The sequence below is a fragment of the Hydractinia symbiolongicarpus genome, chromosome 7 (assembly GCF_029227915.1).
Source record: "Hydractinia symbiolongicarpus strain clone_291-10 chromosome 7, HSymV2.1, whole genome shotgun sequence".
Lineage (NCBI taxonomy): Eukaryota > Metazoa > Cnidaria > Hydrozoa > Anthoathecata > Hydractiniidae > Hydractinia > Hydractinia symbiolongicarpus.
In genome coordinates, this window is record NC_079881.1 from 10,829,652 (window position 1) to 10,843,603 (window position 13,952).

A 13,952-nucleotide genomic window follows, 5' to 3' on the forward strand; every position below is an offset into this window, starting at 1 on the left:
ATTATAAATCTTTGGATGACGTCATAATTATTATAATTTATGATATTCGGGAAAGGAGTATTGAACACATTTATTAGTAGATAGTGTCTATTGGATGTTTCAATCTGAAAACAAACAAACAAAAGATGTTTACCAAATACATTGCAAACAATATTCATGGTGGGACGTTCTTGTGGTGTATGCTGTTGTATTGGTTAAACATATAGTTATTTAATGTACTAGAGCTCAGTTCCATAGAGAAATCCAGTTGTAGATACTGAAAAAGAAAAGAAAAACAACTAAACACCACTTCTTTTTATCAAAAATCTGCTGTTAATTTCAAATTAACAACACTAAAGGAGTAATGAAAATAAAATTTGTTTACGGAAAAAAAACTATAAAAATCACAACTTATTTCTCATAAAAATAACCAGGTCACAGTCATTCTCAATAATATAATATAACCCAGCGTTAAATTGAATTTAACAATCACCATTCATGTATTGCATAGATCGTCTATATAAACTGAATATCTAAACAAATTACATTTTGTTTTTTCTGTTGAGTTAAGAAAACTTTATTTTTAAAAAAAATATTAAGCATACGAAACTAAACATTAAATGTTATCTGCAGAAATAATGTTATATTTTGGTACGGTTTGCGTGCTCATATTATGTCATTCGGCGACAGCTTTGCTTGAAGAAAGATTAAAAAGTCTGAAATATGAGAAGGATCAAAGGCCTTTTTATGGAAGTACGTTGGAAATTAGTTTTTCAGTTAAGTCAGGTTTTGGAAACAATTGTACTATGTTTTATGATGGCTGCTATAAAACACTATGCTCACAGAACTTTATAATCTGATAAGACTGGCAGATAGTGGCACAGGACTGTTCGTTAAAACATTTCTGATTTTTTTAGATGGTTCAGTTAACATTACAGTACAGGTGCATATCTATATGGTAGGACCGATTGATGAAGAACATTTTGTAAGTTGCATTTAAAATACATCGTCTCTGAGTTTATTTACAAATTAGATTGAGAGGATAGAAAGCCTATAGAAGCAGTAAACTAATCTTTTACATTTAGACCTTTGATACTGGCTTTTATTTAAGACAATGGTGGATTGATCCGCGACTTAAACGGAATGATTTTGTGATGTTGCATGCCACTACCCTTGACCATCTATTATGGGTACCTGATACGTCGGTACATGATGCTCGATCGTTAACAAGATTCGATGATGCTGTCAGAACAGTTATAAAACCGAGTGGCGGGGTGTATGTCAGTCGAAGGTAATACATATTGAAAACACTATTTTGACGTAATGAATAAAAAGTTCCCTCTATGATAATACTTGTCACACGGAGTGATGTCGTGCTTAAACGCATGAAATCGCGGAGAGATCGGGTTAAGGACTAGTTTTGTGTTATATCTATGATCTTTTACTATCAGAGAACATTCTGGCTTTTAGGTTATCAACAAAAACACATTGTAACATGGATCTAAGTTTCTACCCTATGGATACCCAAACGTGTGAGCTCATCTTTGAGAGTTGTAGGTTGTTATGTTTCTTTCTGCAATCAGAAGTCATATAAAACGGGTTGTTTATTTTGTGTATCTATGATTATTACAAGAAAAATTGAATTTTAGCGGTATTATTGTTTGCAGAGAGTACTGGATGTATATTTTAGATGCATTTACAACAAACGAAATGGATATCTCTTGGCACCACGTACCAGTGGTAAAAGGTGACCTCTTATCTCTGGATGGCTATGAGTTGGTTAAGATAACAACACTCACCAGAATGAAGCCATCACTAATTGGAAGTAATGTGTTTCTCCTATTTATATAAATTTAACCCTACTAAACCTGGGGAGGGAAAGCGCAAACTACCTGCAGCAGCTTTAATACCTCGTAACTCCTTTTTTCTTCCTGAAATTTTTTTTAACAACGAACTATAATATATTTTATTTTTCAGAGTCTAGTGATTCTGCATTCCAGCAATAGCAAATTTTGTCCTGAAAGACAATATAAAAAGAGACCCATTTGTTCTGCAATAAACTTCAGATAAGAATCAGATTTTACAACTTGCAACTGTTTTCACTCATGATGTCCCTGGTAACGTTGTTACAAGAAAACATAAAACCTATTTATTTACATAAAATTTCCCTTTTAGCATTTTTTCTTTAGATGCAACGGTGCACTTTAAATTATTGGTCGCACAGTTTACTGTAAAAAGAACCTTCATTTATCATGTATATAGAACTTATATTCCATCTCTGTTATTATTAATCTTTACATTTGGAACATTTTGGGTTCCCGGCACAGCTGTCCCAGCTCGTATGGGAATGATTGTTACAAGTTTTCTTGCGAATGTTTTCATCTTACAAGCAGTGAGTGAAGAAACAGTAAAAGTTTCCTACACAACACCAATGCAAATGTTTCTTGTTGTCAATATCACATTGATTGTTCTTGCATTAATTGAATATTTATTTATTCTGCATGGAAAGGTAATTGCTTGTTTTGTTGTTTTTTTGTTTTTTTGATATTGTTATTGTTGTTGTTGTCCTTGTGATGTTGTTGTTGCTATTTTTGTGGTTGCAGTTGTTGTTGTTGTTGTTGACTATCTTTTTCCTACTACTACCATTGAATATCTTTTTGTTGTATTTCTTTTTTATTTCTGTTTGGTAGGAAAAAACATCACAAACCACTACCATTTTAAACACAGCTTGTAGCCCGGAAGAACCACACAAGACCTTTAAACTTGACCAAAGTGCATCTGACAATGAAATACAATCAACTGGGAATGGAAAGGAGGAGCATGTCCGTCTCCATGAAATGCAAAAGGTTCATGTCGTGGATAAAATGTCACGGATTCTTTTTCCTCTAACATACATCGTTTTCTTCGCAGTTTATTTTGGATACTACACTTACGCAAGTTAAAAAGTGAAGTTTTACTGTGGTAAGATTTGCGAAATGACATGACTGGATTTGTAAATTGCTTTTTCAACTACTTGCCGATGAAGCGATTTGAGCTTCATGTTGGTTGTGAAATAAGGCTAGCGCAACAAGAAAAGAAAGGTCGCTTTTGTAGTACGGCCAAAACATGCACACGAACAAAAGAAAGCTTAAATGGCGTTTCCCATAAAGACATTATACTTTGGCTTATTTATAGTATTAACGTCTAGTTTATGCATAAAATTTCATTTGCTAAATTCACATTAGGAAGTACTTTTACACACAACACCCAGCATTGGCGTTTTTTGTTTACATTCAAAATTAATATAACTGAAACATTTGTTTAGTTTATTCTATATTTTGATTCTGTACGAGTTCAGATTACATACGTTATAATGCAGCCTCCATGTATGGTGAAATCACACAGCTGCAGGACATTTTCTTTACTTTAAATTAGCTTAAAATGTTTGCATCTACAATTATTGCCAGGTGGTTACAAAAAAAAGTACGTTGCACTCTGACTGTAACAATCTTCCATGTATATATTTGTGAATTAACGAAAGAAAAATTAGTAGGCAGGTGTTACAATATTCTTTTCATATTTTTCGTGTATTTACCAAAAAAATATTAAAAGAATAACAAAAGAATATTTAACTGAATATTCTTTGTGATTATTCTTCTGTGTATATCGGCCTTTACCCACATGAAATGAAAAGCTGCGAAAGAAATTTCAGTTATTGTTGAGTAAAGCCGGAGTAAACACAGTGTTTTTTAAATAAAAAATGACGAGCAATGGTAATCCAAACTCTTTTCAAAATTATTTACGTGGAATAAAAGCAGCAGAAAATGTAGAAGTTAGATATGATAGAGACGTGGAGAAAGGGTGAGTTATAAACATTTTTTTTCTACGGATAGATCTTCAAAAACTTTTTAACGCTACAAAATTTCACCGTTAGGTTACATGAAACATATGGTAATGAGGGGTATGGGAGAGATCCTGAGGAGCATGGAACTGCTGAATATAATGGAACATCAACAATATTGACTGAAACAGTTACCATTTCATCGAAAAACATTAAGAAACGAGGGAGACCGAAAAAGTCGGACGATCACAAGAGCTGGGAAGATGATGAAATTGCTGTTCTCATTGAGATATGGTCCCAATTTGAAAATCCATACAATACTAAACATAAAAAGTACTTTAACAGAGAAGAGCGACAGAAAAGCATGGAAGCAATCGAAAAAGCTCTCAATGATCAAAGCATCACGTCTACTACAAAGCAAGTTAACCGATCTGAAGAATTACTATGGTGCTCAAAAGAGAATGTGTAAATGTTCCAAAGCAAGTGGCTGTGGCACGGACGATGTTTACGTTAGTCAATGGAAGTTTTTCGAAAACCTTTCTTTTCTGAATGATGCATTCACACCACGGCGAACCCATAGTAGCGCAGATGGTTCAGGATCCTATAAAGTCACAAGACCACCATCAGCGAAGTCAGCACGCAAAATAGGTGATGCGCAAGTTGAAAATGCGAACAAAATAATGGAATCAGCTGCATCTACTTTGGAGAAATTTGTTGCATCTTGGGAAAGTAATAATGCGCAGCAAAGACCTTCGCAAAAAATTTACGCAGAGAAAAGTGATGATGAAATATATTGTGAGATGCTGCACAGACTACTAACACAGGTTTCTGATGGTGATGACAAGGATTATATAAAGCTGCAGATTCATCAATTGGTAATTAGCACCAAGCAAAATACCATGCAGTCACAACCCCTACAATTGAACCGCATGATGTCCCATCGCTATGGCATGTATGCGTCTAGAACATCATCTCCGGCTCTCAACTCACCTCGCTTAAAAAATTCTGGGCGCTTATAAATTTTTTCTAATTTTGTACAAATAAAAACAACGGTAATTTTCATTTGTTTTTTTAACAAAAGATGTTTTAGGGTTCTCAATATAAGAAAGTTAAACTTTCAAATAAGCGCCCAGTTTCTCAAGGTAGTTTTCGATTAAGCGCTCCCTTTTATCAGGTGTCCGCTTATTCGAGGCGGCCGCTTAAAAAATGCTGGGCGGTTAATCGGATCATTACGGTATGACTAATGGCCTTTTTTTAAACCACGTGCCACTGCCACGGAATTTGCCCAAGCGCCATAAAATGATCTGCAAAAACGTGTCGCACATATTCCGCTGAATGACTTGCTCTATTACTGCGATTAACTGGAAGACTATGCAATACAAAGTCAATAAAACCTCCTTTCCTCCATTCACCTTGAGTAACGGTCCCGTCTTCCATTTCTCGGTTGACATGACCATCTGGAGTGTACGAATCTTTGAAAAGATCACGAAGCATGTTGTTTAGTACAAGCGAGCAAAAGTGATAATAGTGGTTTTGTCTGGATTAAGACACATTTTTGTCGCAAAAATTCTGTTACGGTTCGCCCATATTCCGAATGCATTCTCCGCAATTCTACGTTTACGGGATAAGCGATAATTAAATATGCGTTTTGCAAAGTCAAACCGGATTGCTGGTAAGGCTTCAGGCAGTATATTCCTAGAGAAAAAGCATCATCAGCTACAAAAGCGTAAGGCATTCATTGATTTGCGAATTGATCGTGATAAAGGGGGTAGTTGATAATGGCAACACCTTTTGTTCTAGAAGATTAAGCTGGTTTCTTTCGAAAGCACTGTGAACGCCATCATAACTGATACGACCTTGGCAACCAACATCAACGAATATTAATTTGTAATCATAATTTACAAGCGCATATAACACTATAAAAAATCTTTGTAGTTAAAAAAATCTGATCCACAGTAAGCTGGATGAATAATAGCAACATGTTCGCCGTCAGCTTACACAAAAGCACTTTGGAAACTACCAGCGTCGCCTTGTTTCATGTTTGTACTCCTCCCACTCTTACCTGGTACTTGGAAATTTGAAGTAGATTTCTCTAAACGTATTATATATCCCTGCACAAACAACAGGTATGAACTGTGAAATAGGTGTTTTATGGATCCGGAATTGATACATTAGACTTTCATGCGACTCGGCAGTGCCCAAGAAACGAAGAGTAATAGCTAATTTTTCTTCAGGGTAAAATTGGCGTTCTCATCATTTTTGTTTGCTTGACCAACTTCGGCCCTGCAGGGACGTACACCTTTGAAACCTACGGTGTAACCTTGTTCCCAGAGCCATACAGCCTGGGTTCGAGGGTGCTCAACAACATGCATACCCATAATGGAACATAGAGGAACGTGGATTCGAGGTGGTAGAAAGAAAGTACTATGCGCCCTTTGTCTAGATGGAATTTCTTAATCCGTCACTTACGGTATTTGTTATATAGATTATGAATACTATAGAATAGGAATCATCTTAATGACCTGTGCGAACATTTTATGAATAAAGGTAAGGTGATTCATGTACCCTTAAGTTTTTTATCTATAGATTCGGATTCAATAGCATTTCCATTACCGTAATTTTAAACATGGAGATAAGGCTCTATGGTTAGTAGAAAAATGCGAACGAGCAAACACCAGAAATGAAAGATATGTTCTGTAAAATAAGAAGTTCTCGTGATAAAATTGTGCTTTCTATAAATTCCCAAACGTGTATTAGTTAATCTAATTGTACAGTAAAGTATAATATAGAATCAATAATTCAGCATTGGATTATATTTAGCAGGTTCTTGTGGCCGGTCCAAACGAAATTGAAGAACGTAAAAATGAATAGGAAAATAAGATACATTTGTGAATTTTTTTGCATTTCTATTAAGAAATGAATAATAAATAGTGAAAAGTAAACTTTGGTTTATGAATATGTTCGAATACTATATTTTCAAAAACACAGTTTAAAGGTGTCAGACACCATCATCAGTGATGTTATACTTTAACTTCATGTGCGTGTTTATATTCTGTCAATCAGCCACAGCTTCGCTTGAAAGAAGACTAAAGGCGATGCATTATGAGAAGGCCCAAAGACCTTTCCATGGAAGTACGTTTATTATTTTTGCAAACTTTTCACATGTAAATCGGGTGTTAAGTTTCACGCACCCTGCTTTGAAAGTATTATTTAACACTATTCTGACTAAAGTCTGAGTGGCCAGGTCAAAGGATGAGAAAGCAGGAGGGGGGAGGTTTTCAAAATTTCCCTACCCCTTTGACTTTTTAACTAATGCCTTACTTTAAAAGTTCTTCGCACGTGGTAAATGCGAAAATCAGCGACATGTTAGTTGCAATGCAATGTCCACTTTCCAATTAAAAATGAAGGCAATCAGAAGTTACAGACCCAAAACCGCGTGGTAAGAATCATATTTTTTGCAGATAAGAGATTCCACCATTAAGGTGCTTGATGGTGGTTACTGTCATTCCCGAGTCGTACGATGACAAAATCCAGGATTTGTACATTTTAGGTAAAAAACGTAATTTTATATTCAGTTAGACCGAATTGTAGTATGCTAACTATCATTGGAATTTTATTATTTTGTATATTTGAATTTACTTGAAATTTGTACATTCATTTGTGATCATCGCTCACGTATGAACTGAAACCTTGAGAGAACATATCGCATATTTTCTTTTTGTTTTTGAGATATCCTCTAATTCACTAAAGAAATGCACCATGTTATTTTATGGAGAAAAAAGTCTTAAAAATAAGTACACAATTAAACATGTAAAATTTTACCAGTGTAAAATAATTATTAGTTTCAATTACACTCATTTTTTATAAGCATTCAGTTAATTTGGACTGAGGCCTAGTATGCTAAAGATTTTTTAATTTGAGCCTAAAAGTATGCTTAGCAATATGCTTATTTCCAAACTTTCGTTCAAACCTTTTCTTTATTAAGATTAAAGATTACATAGTGGATATGTGTAAGGCTACACTGCAGTGTTCTAAAAATGATTCGAATGCATACTACTGATTCGAACGCATTTTAGAAATATGTTAGAATGTTCGAAAAAACTGTTTCTCCATTACTGCTTTTAAGTATAAAGTTTGCGTGTTATTGAATTGTGAGTTTGAATTGTTTTGATTTTCTTTTTCAGATAGTCCAGTCAATGTTACAGTGCAAGTACATATCTATATGGTGGGACCAATTGATGAAAAACATTTTGTAAGTGATACCTGTGAAGCGCACGGGGCTGTAAGGTCGCACGGGGAATGATCTGAAACATGTATATAAACACAATTAGTACCCAAGGCCATGGGAACACGATCAGGTTTTTAAAACCTTATTCTCCAAGTTAACACTTAAAATATACATTTCTTTTTTTAGACGTTTGAGTCTGGTTTTTATTTGAGACAATGGTGGGAGGATCCTCGACTTAAAAATAACGATTCGTCAACCTTTCATGGCACTTCGCTGGATCATCTGTTATGGATACCAGACACATCGGTTTATGATGCCGACACTTTAACCAAGTTTAATGACGCCATTAGAACAGTTATTGAGCCAACTGGTGTGGTATATACCAGTCGAAGGTAATTAATGATAAAGCTGTCTATTCCAAATCGAGTAGATTGACCAAGCTCTGAAGAATTTGGCTAAAATTTATTTTCAGGTGACCCTTAGTCACCTCTCGGGAAAAGAAATCAGTTACAAAGCCCTTATAATTCGTGGAAAATGGTCATGCTGACGTCAACAACAATCAGCACATTTCAAGAGTTTGGATTTAACCAAATAACTTAAGATCTTGCCTTATCTTAACATATTTTGACTAAGATTGTGGTTGTTTAGTTGCTAAAGTCTCATGGAAAAAAGACTAACTAAAGCAGAAGAGCTATGATGAATGATTTTAAAAATTTCAGAAAAGGCCCGTCTATTTACAAAAACAAATTTTAACTAAAATAATGTATAGTATCATGTGTTTTCGACGAAAGGTAAGGGAGATACTGGGGTGCAAAGGTTTTTTTATACCTGTTAATATGGTTGGTTGACCAAGGGTTTGGGAATTGGACCAATTTTGCCCCAGGTGATCCATAGTTATTCACATGGGAGTGTATTTTTATCCGTTTCTGTTATTTGGCATCAAAGTTTTAAATGCAATGCAATGTTAATAATTCCTTTAACATCAATGAATTGTTTTGATGTTAAATTATAACCACAAGTTGGTTAACAAATAAGATATTTTAACATCAACTTTAGGCTTTTAATAAAAAAAACTTATTAGCGTATGAAAAGGGAAAAAACGGTTCAAGTAAGATATCCGTCATTGATGCAGTCCATCCTCACTCATTCTAAATTACATGGCATAATAAACAGACCACCCCTAAGCTGAAGTAACAGAATACGCACTATACATCTATTACACACGTGTTTATGAAAGTTTATTGCTGTGATGAATTTGCTACTTTTTTTATTTTTTTGCTGTCTTCTATAAATAGAAACATTATCTTTCAGTGTTTTAACGTTCTTTGTAGCAGTAAAATAAGTTACAGTCCTGCAAAATGTATTACATATCAGTAAAAACAAAGAAAATACAATCTTGTATGTTTCTAAGTTTATTCAAACATAAAGCCTGATTTTATAGCAAAGCGCCTATATCGAATAAATCATAGATATAAAATACACCTATAGAACTTTTTCGTCAATTATATTTGGGCGTCTGATGTGACTCCAAGGATGGTTTTTAATGCTGCTTTTTTTCTGGGTGCTCATACACTTTTTCCCCGCCATAAGTTCGACTTTTGTGTAAGTCTGTAAGTTAAAAACCCACAGCCTGTTTTGTAGACCCTTCAATATAACAGACTATTTGTATGACCTGTCAAAATATCCAATTAGTCCTATGTAAAATAAGTGACAGTTAGTGACAATTATCATTTTTGTTACCTTTAGGTTGTCAACTAAAACTCATTGTAATTTGGATTTAAATTTCTATCCTATGGATACTCAAACATGCAAACTCATCCTTGAGAGTTGTAAGTAACACTAACGTATTTATAATCTACGAAATAAATAAAGGATTAAAAAATGTATTAAAATTAATAATTTCAGTGGTTGGTCTCTTTACACTTCTTACATTCTGTCAATCTCTTTCAATTTTAACTATTCGGACATATAAAGTACAGTGGAACCTCTCGCATGCAGGTATCATACAAAGCGTACACGTCTTTAAAACGGATTGAGATCACACACTCTTCAAGGTAAAACAGACACTTCATAAAACTGACACTTCGATGGATACGTCGAAAAATAAACAATTTTTTCGGTCCGACGCTAACATTTTGGCTGAAAATGACCGGACATTTTTTTATTCAGTAACTTTTTTCCAACATTAAAGAAACAGCTTATGTTCTTTTACAATATTATGTATTTTTTGTTCGTGCAATAAATGGGCTTCTCTTGACCTTATCACTTACAAGAGATCGATTCCCCGTCCTCGGCTAACCTTAGTTCTAAGGGGAGGGTATTTAGGGAAGGTCTGGGTCTCGATTTAGGAAAGGTCTGGTAATGCTATAACCCCATATAATTCTGGGAAGGACATGGTATCACTGAGAATTTTGGCACAGCATCTAACCAATATAAAAGAAAGTAGTTGATATCAAAAAATAAACCTTGACGGCATATATATTATGCTGACGTCACGTTTCTTCAAAAATCTTATACTTTATAAGATATTTTATCGAAAATAAACTGATGGGGTGATAAAATTACCCCTTTCCACCCCACCAAAAATAGATATAAAAATTTTCTGTAAAATTTCTGAAGTTAATCTTAAGAAGTTGCAAATTACAGCCGCAGTTAAACATAAAACACAGCTTGTCAGACAATTTTGTGGCAGTCTGTTTTTAGCTGGCCAGCTAGGTTACAAACATAAATCCTGAAATGTAGCTAGGTAGACCTATATAACCATCAGAAGTTTAAGCTTTTAGTTAAAAATAATATTGGTAAGGAAAAAATTAGCATTGTAGGCTAAAAAGCTAAAGAAAAACATATTGGTTAGGCCAGTTCTCTATCACACCATGCTTGATGTACATTCGTGAAATTGGTCTGTTCAAAATTTACACATGGCTAACGTCATGATATATTAACTTTAAAGTCAACTATATTTGAGATGCAAAATAAGTTCAAGAACAAAAATAAAAAGTCTAACAACCAGTACCACTTTTTCAAAATAACCTCGCTGCTACTATCGTTCATGAAGTGTGAGCAACAGTGCCCCTCGAGCAAAAATAACAACGCCCGAGAACAGTTTAGACCAGTTGCTAATAATTGAGATAACCTATTTTGTTTTGATGCTACCTGACGCATTAGGATGGTCTATAAAGGGTCGCTAATTCTTTTAGACGCATTCACAACAAACGAAGTCAACATCTCTTGGCATGACGTACCACTGATAAGAAGTGCAGATTTAACACTTGAAGGTTTTGATTTGAGGAAGATGTCAACAAAGACGAGAAGAACAGAAGTACTTGTCGGAAGTAATTTTTTCTTATTTTTCCATTTATTAATTTATTTATTTGTTTCTTTACTTGTTTATTTTTTTAAATTAATTAATTCTCAAACGCGAAAAAGAAAAATACATTATTGGTTCCGTAAAAACAAATAAGCCATTGACCCGTCTGTAACGTGAAGAAAATTCAAGATATGGAAAATAACTTTGTACCTTGTATAGCATACCATGTTAATAGAGAATGCATTAGAAAACACTGTTTTTACCCATAGTAGATTGAAAGCTCCCGTTTTGGCTCTTTCTGCGCCAAACTTTACCAACGTCTTACAATCCATACATGGCACCACATGGAGTGTTTACATAAGATTATATCTACAAGAATAATAAATTGTACTATAAGGTGTGATCCGAAAAGTGAAATAAACACAGGCTTAAAAAGTTAACGGTTTTTTCGTATTTTAAACCTGAATGTTTTTTAACTTTGTTTTACCGTAGATAAAACACACCATTTTAAATTTCTGGATGTACAATTTACTGTAAAAAGAACGTTCATGTATCATATATATCGAACGTACATCCCATCTCTGTTATTAATAATATTTACATTTGGAACATTTTGGGTTCCCGACACTGCTGTACCAGCTCGTATGGGAATGATTGTTACAAGTTTTCTTGCAAATGTTTTCATCTTACAAGCAGTGAGTGAAGAAACAGTAAAAGTTTCATACACAACACCAATGCAAATGTTTCTGGTTGTCAATATCACACTGATTGTCCTTACAATGGTTGAATATTTATTGATTTTACAACTTAATATTAACAAGGTACATTTTTTGTGCATTACTGTTGTATTATTGTTATTGTTGTTTGTGTTGTTTGTATTGTTTGTATTTTTATTGCTGTTGTTATCGTTTAAATTTTTATTGCTTTTACTGTTGTTGTTCTTGTTGTTGTCTGTATTGTTTTTTTGCTTGTTGTTTATACTGTTGTTATTGTCGTTTTTATTGTTATTGTTTGTATTGTTGTTGTGTTTGTTCCTGTTTGTATTGTTGCTTTTGTTGTTGTTATTATTTACATTGTTGTTATTGTTTACATTGTTGTTATTGTTTACATTGTTGTTGCAGTTGTTGTTGTTGTTGTTTGTATTGTTATTGTTGCTGTTTATATTGTTGTTGCAGATGTTGTTGTTTTTTGTATTGTTTTTGTTGTTGCTTATATTGTTGTTATTGTTTTTGTTGTTGCTTATGTTGTTCTTATTGTTTTTGTTGCTGTTGTATTGTTGTTGCAGATGTTTTGTTGTTTGTATTTTTTATTATTGTTAGTTTCGTTGTTGTTTTTGTTGATGTTTTTATTATTATTGTTGTCATTGAAATTCGTTAGTCTTGTTCTCTGTCTTGCTTATTTTATTGTTGAAATCTTATTATTGTTTATTTTCACCTCAGACCGACAAACCACAAGTTGATTACAGTTCAAATCTAGCTTTCAATCAAGACGAACAACAAACAGGCTTTCAAACCTATCAAAGTGTGCAAAAGACCGAAATACGACCAGCTGAGAGAAACGTTTTTCGTCGATATGATGTTCATATCGTTGACAAAACCTCGAGAATTCTTTTCCCTCTAACATACATTATAATCTGTGCTGTTCATTTTGGATATTATTCTACGGCTAGTTAAGAAAAATTTGAAACATGTACAAACAAGTTTAAATGCTGTAAATGGAAGGAGGTTAAATAAGAATAAATAAGCTTTTTAATCCTTTCACTTTTTGATTTTTTTTTGGAGTGGGGAAGGGGAAGAAATTTTGCCATCCGCATCTATGACAGTAGTTTAGTACGGCCTTGCATTTTTTAAACATTGCTTGTATATCTGTGCAAGCTTTCAACATCAACTTTTTCTCATAATGTTTTTTATTTATGATAAATAAGCTGACCAACCGGTGATAATAGCTCTGGACAAGCATCTCTAGGACAAAAATGCATTGGTCATTTGACTTATTTCATATTTGTAGTCTTCGCTTCGTGTTGAATATTGTTTATCTTTAGTTTATAGCATACGTAATGTTTTTAAACGGAGAAGTCGTTTTGTTTTTTAAAGTTTTGTGGTGCAGTTTACTTTTGATCTTCTCATGATTTAAGAACTGTCATGAGTTTCATTCTTTCTTTTTTGAGGATAAAAATTGAAAGCATATCCCTTTACAGGTCCAAACATACTGATGTCAGAAACCGTCAAGGATTTTTATCACTGTTGTGACAATAATTTATGCATCTTAATAAAATCCCAAAATCTCCTAATTCCAAGCTTTTTTTAAAAAAAAAAAACTTTTCTAACAACTTTTAAGCACTACAACAAGTTTACCAGCATTTTTTCACTTTCACATAATTTACTTCTTTTAGACTATACATGCAATTTGTAAGCATTTTTTTAAGCACGGCAAATTATTTTTCACGAATATTTATGTAAGATGTCTTAAGAGAAGTAATTTTTGGAAAAAAGAATTTTTTGGGAATTTACGAAAATACGTGATTTTTTGAATCGATTGGCGTAATATACAAAAGTCAATTATTCGCAAAAATTGATTTTCGCAAAAACCTGGAATTGTCAGATTCGCTGAAATTCCTC

At 33.6% G+C, this 13,952-nt stretch overlaps 5 protein-coding genes across 5 annotated transcripts; all 5 read left to right on the plus strand.

Moving 5' to 3' along the window:
* The first annotated feature begins 1,052 nt into the window (after nt 1–1,052).
* Nucleotides 1,053–1,836, plus strand: LOC130648763 (ligand-gated ion channel 50-like). The gene is made up of 3 exons (XM_057454852.1): nt 1,053–1,270; nt 1,450–1,532; nt 1,670–1,836. Exons 1-3 carry the CDS (start codon nt 1,134–1,136, stop codon nt 1,828–1,830), a joined length of 381 nt encoding a protein of 126 aa, XP_057310835.1. The 5' UTR covers nt 1,053–1,133; the 3' UTR covers nt 1,831–1,836.
* A 149-nt stretch (nt 1,837–1,985) lies between these two features.
* LOC130648762 (uncharacterized) lies at nt 1,986–3,231 on the plus strand. The gene is made up of 2 exons (XM_057454851.1): nt 1,986–2,488; nt 2,670–3,231. Exons 1-2 carry the CDS (start codon nt 2,321–2,323, stop codon nt 2,919–2,921), a joined length of 420 nt encoding a protein of 139 aa, XP_057310834.1. The 5' UTR covers nt 1,986–2,320; the 3' UTR covers nt 2,922–3,231.
* Nucleotides 3,232–3,322: 91 nt separating this feature from the next.
* On the plus strand, nt 3,323–4,855 carry LOC130648761 (uncharacterized). The gene is made up of 2 exons (XM_057454849.1): nt 3,323–3,819; nt 3,893–4,855. The coding sequence occupies exons 1-2, from the start codon at nt 3,719–3,721 to the stop codon at nt 4,266–4,268; spliced, it is 477 nt and encodes a 158-aa protein (XP_057310832.1). The 5' UTR covers nt 3,323–3,718; the 3' UTR covers nt 4,269–4,855.
* A 1,979-nt stretch (nt 4,856–6,834) lies between these two features.
* On the plus strand, nt 6,835–11,487 carry LOC130648484 (gamma-aminobutyric acid receptor subunit pi-like). The gene is made up of 5 exons (XM_057454536.1): nt 6,835–6,931; nt 7,984–8,051; nt 8,214–8,419; nt 9,774–9,856; nt 11,225–11,487. The coding sequence occupies exons 1-5, from the start codon at nt 6,835–6,837 to the stop codon at nt 11,485–11,487; spliced, it is 717 nt and encodes a 238-aa protein (XP_057310519.1).
* A 345-nt stretch (nt 11,488–11,832) lies between these two features.
* Nucleotides 11,833–13,645, plus strand: LOC130648764 (gamma-aminobutyric acid receptor subunit rho-3-like). Its single transcript, XM_057454853.1, has 2 exons — nt 11,833–12,155; nt 12,774–13,645. Exons 1-2 carry the CDS (start codon nt 11,883–11,885, stop codon nt 13,005–13,007), a joined length of 507 nt encoding a protein of 168 aa, XP_057310836.1. The 5' UTR covers nt 11,833–11,882; the 3' UTR covers nt 13,008–13,645.
* The last annotated feature ends 307 nt before the right edge of the window (nt 13,646–13,952 follow it).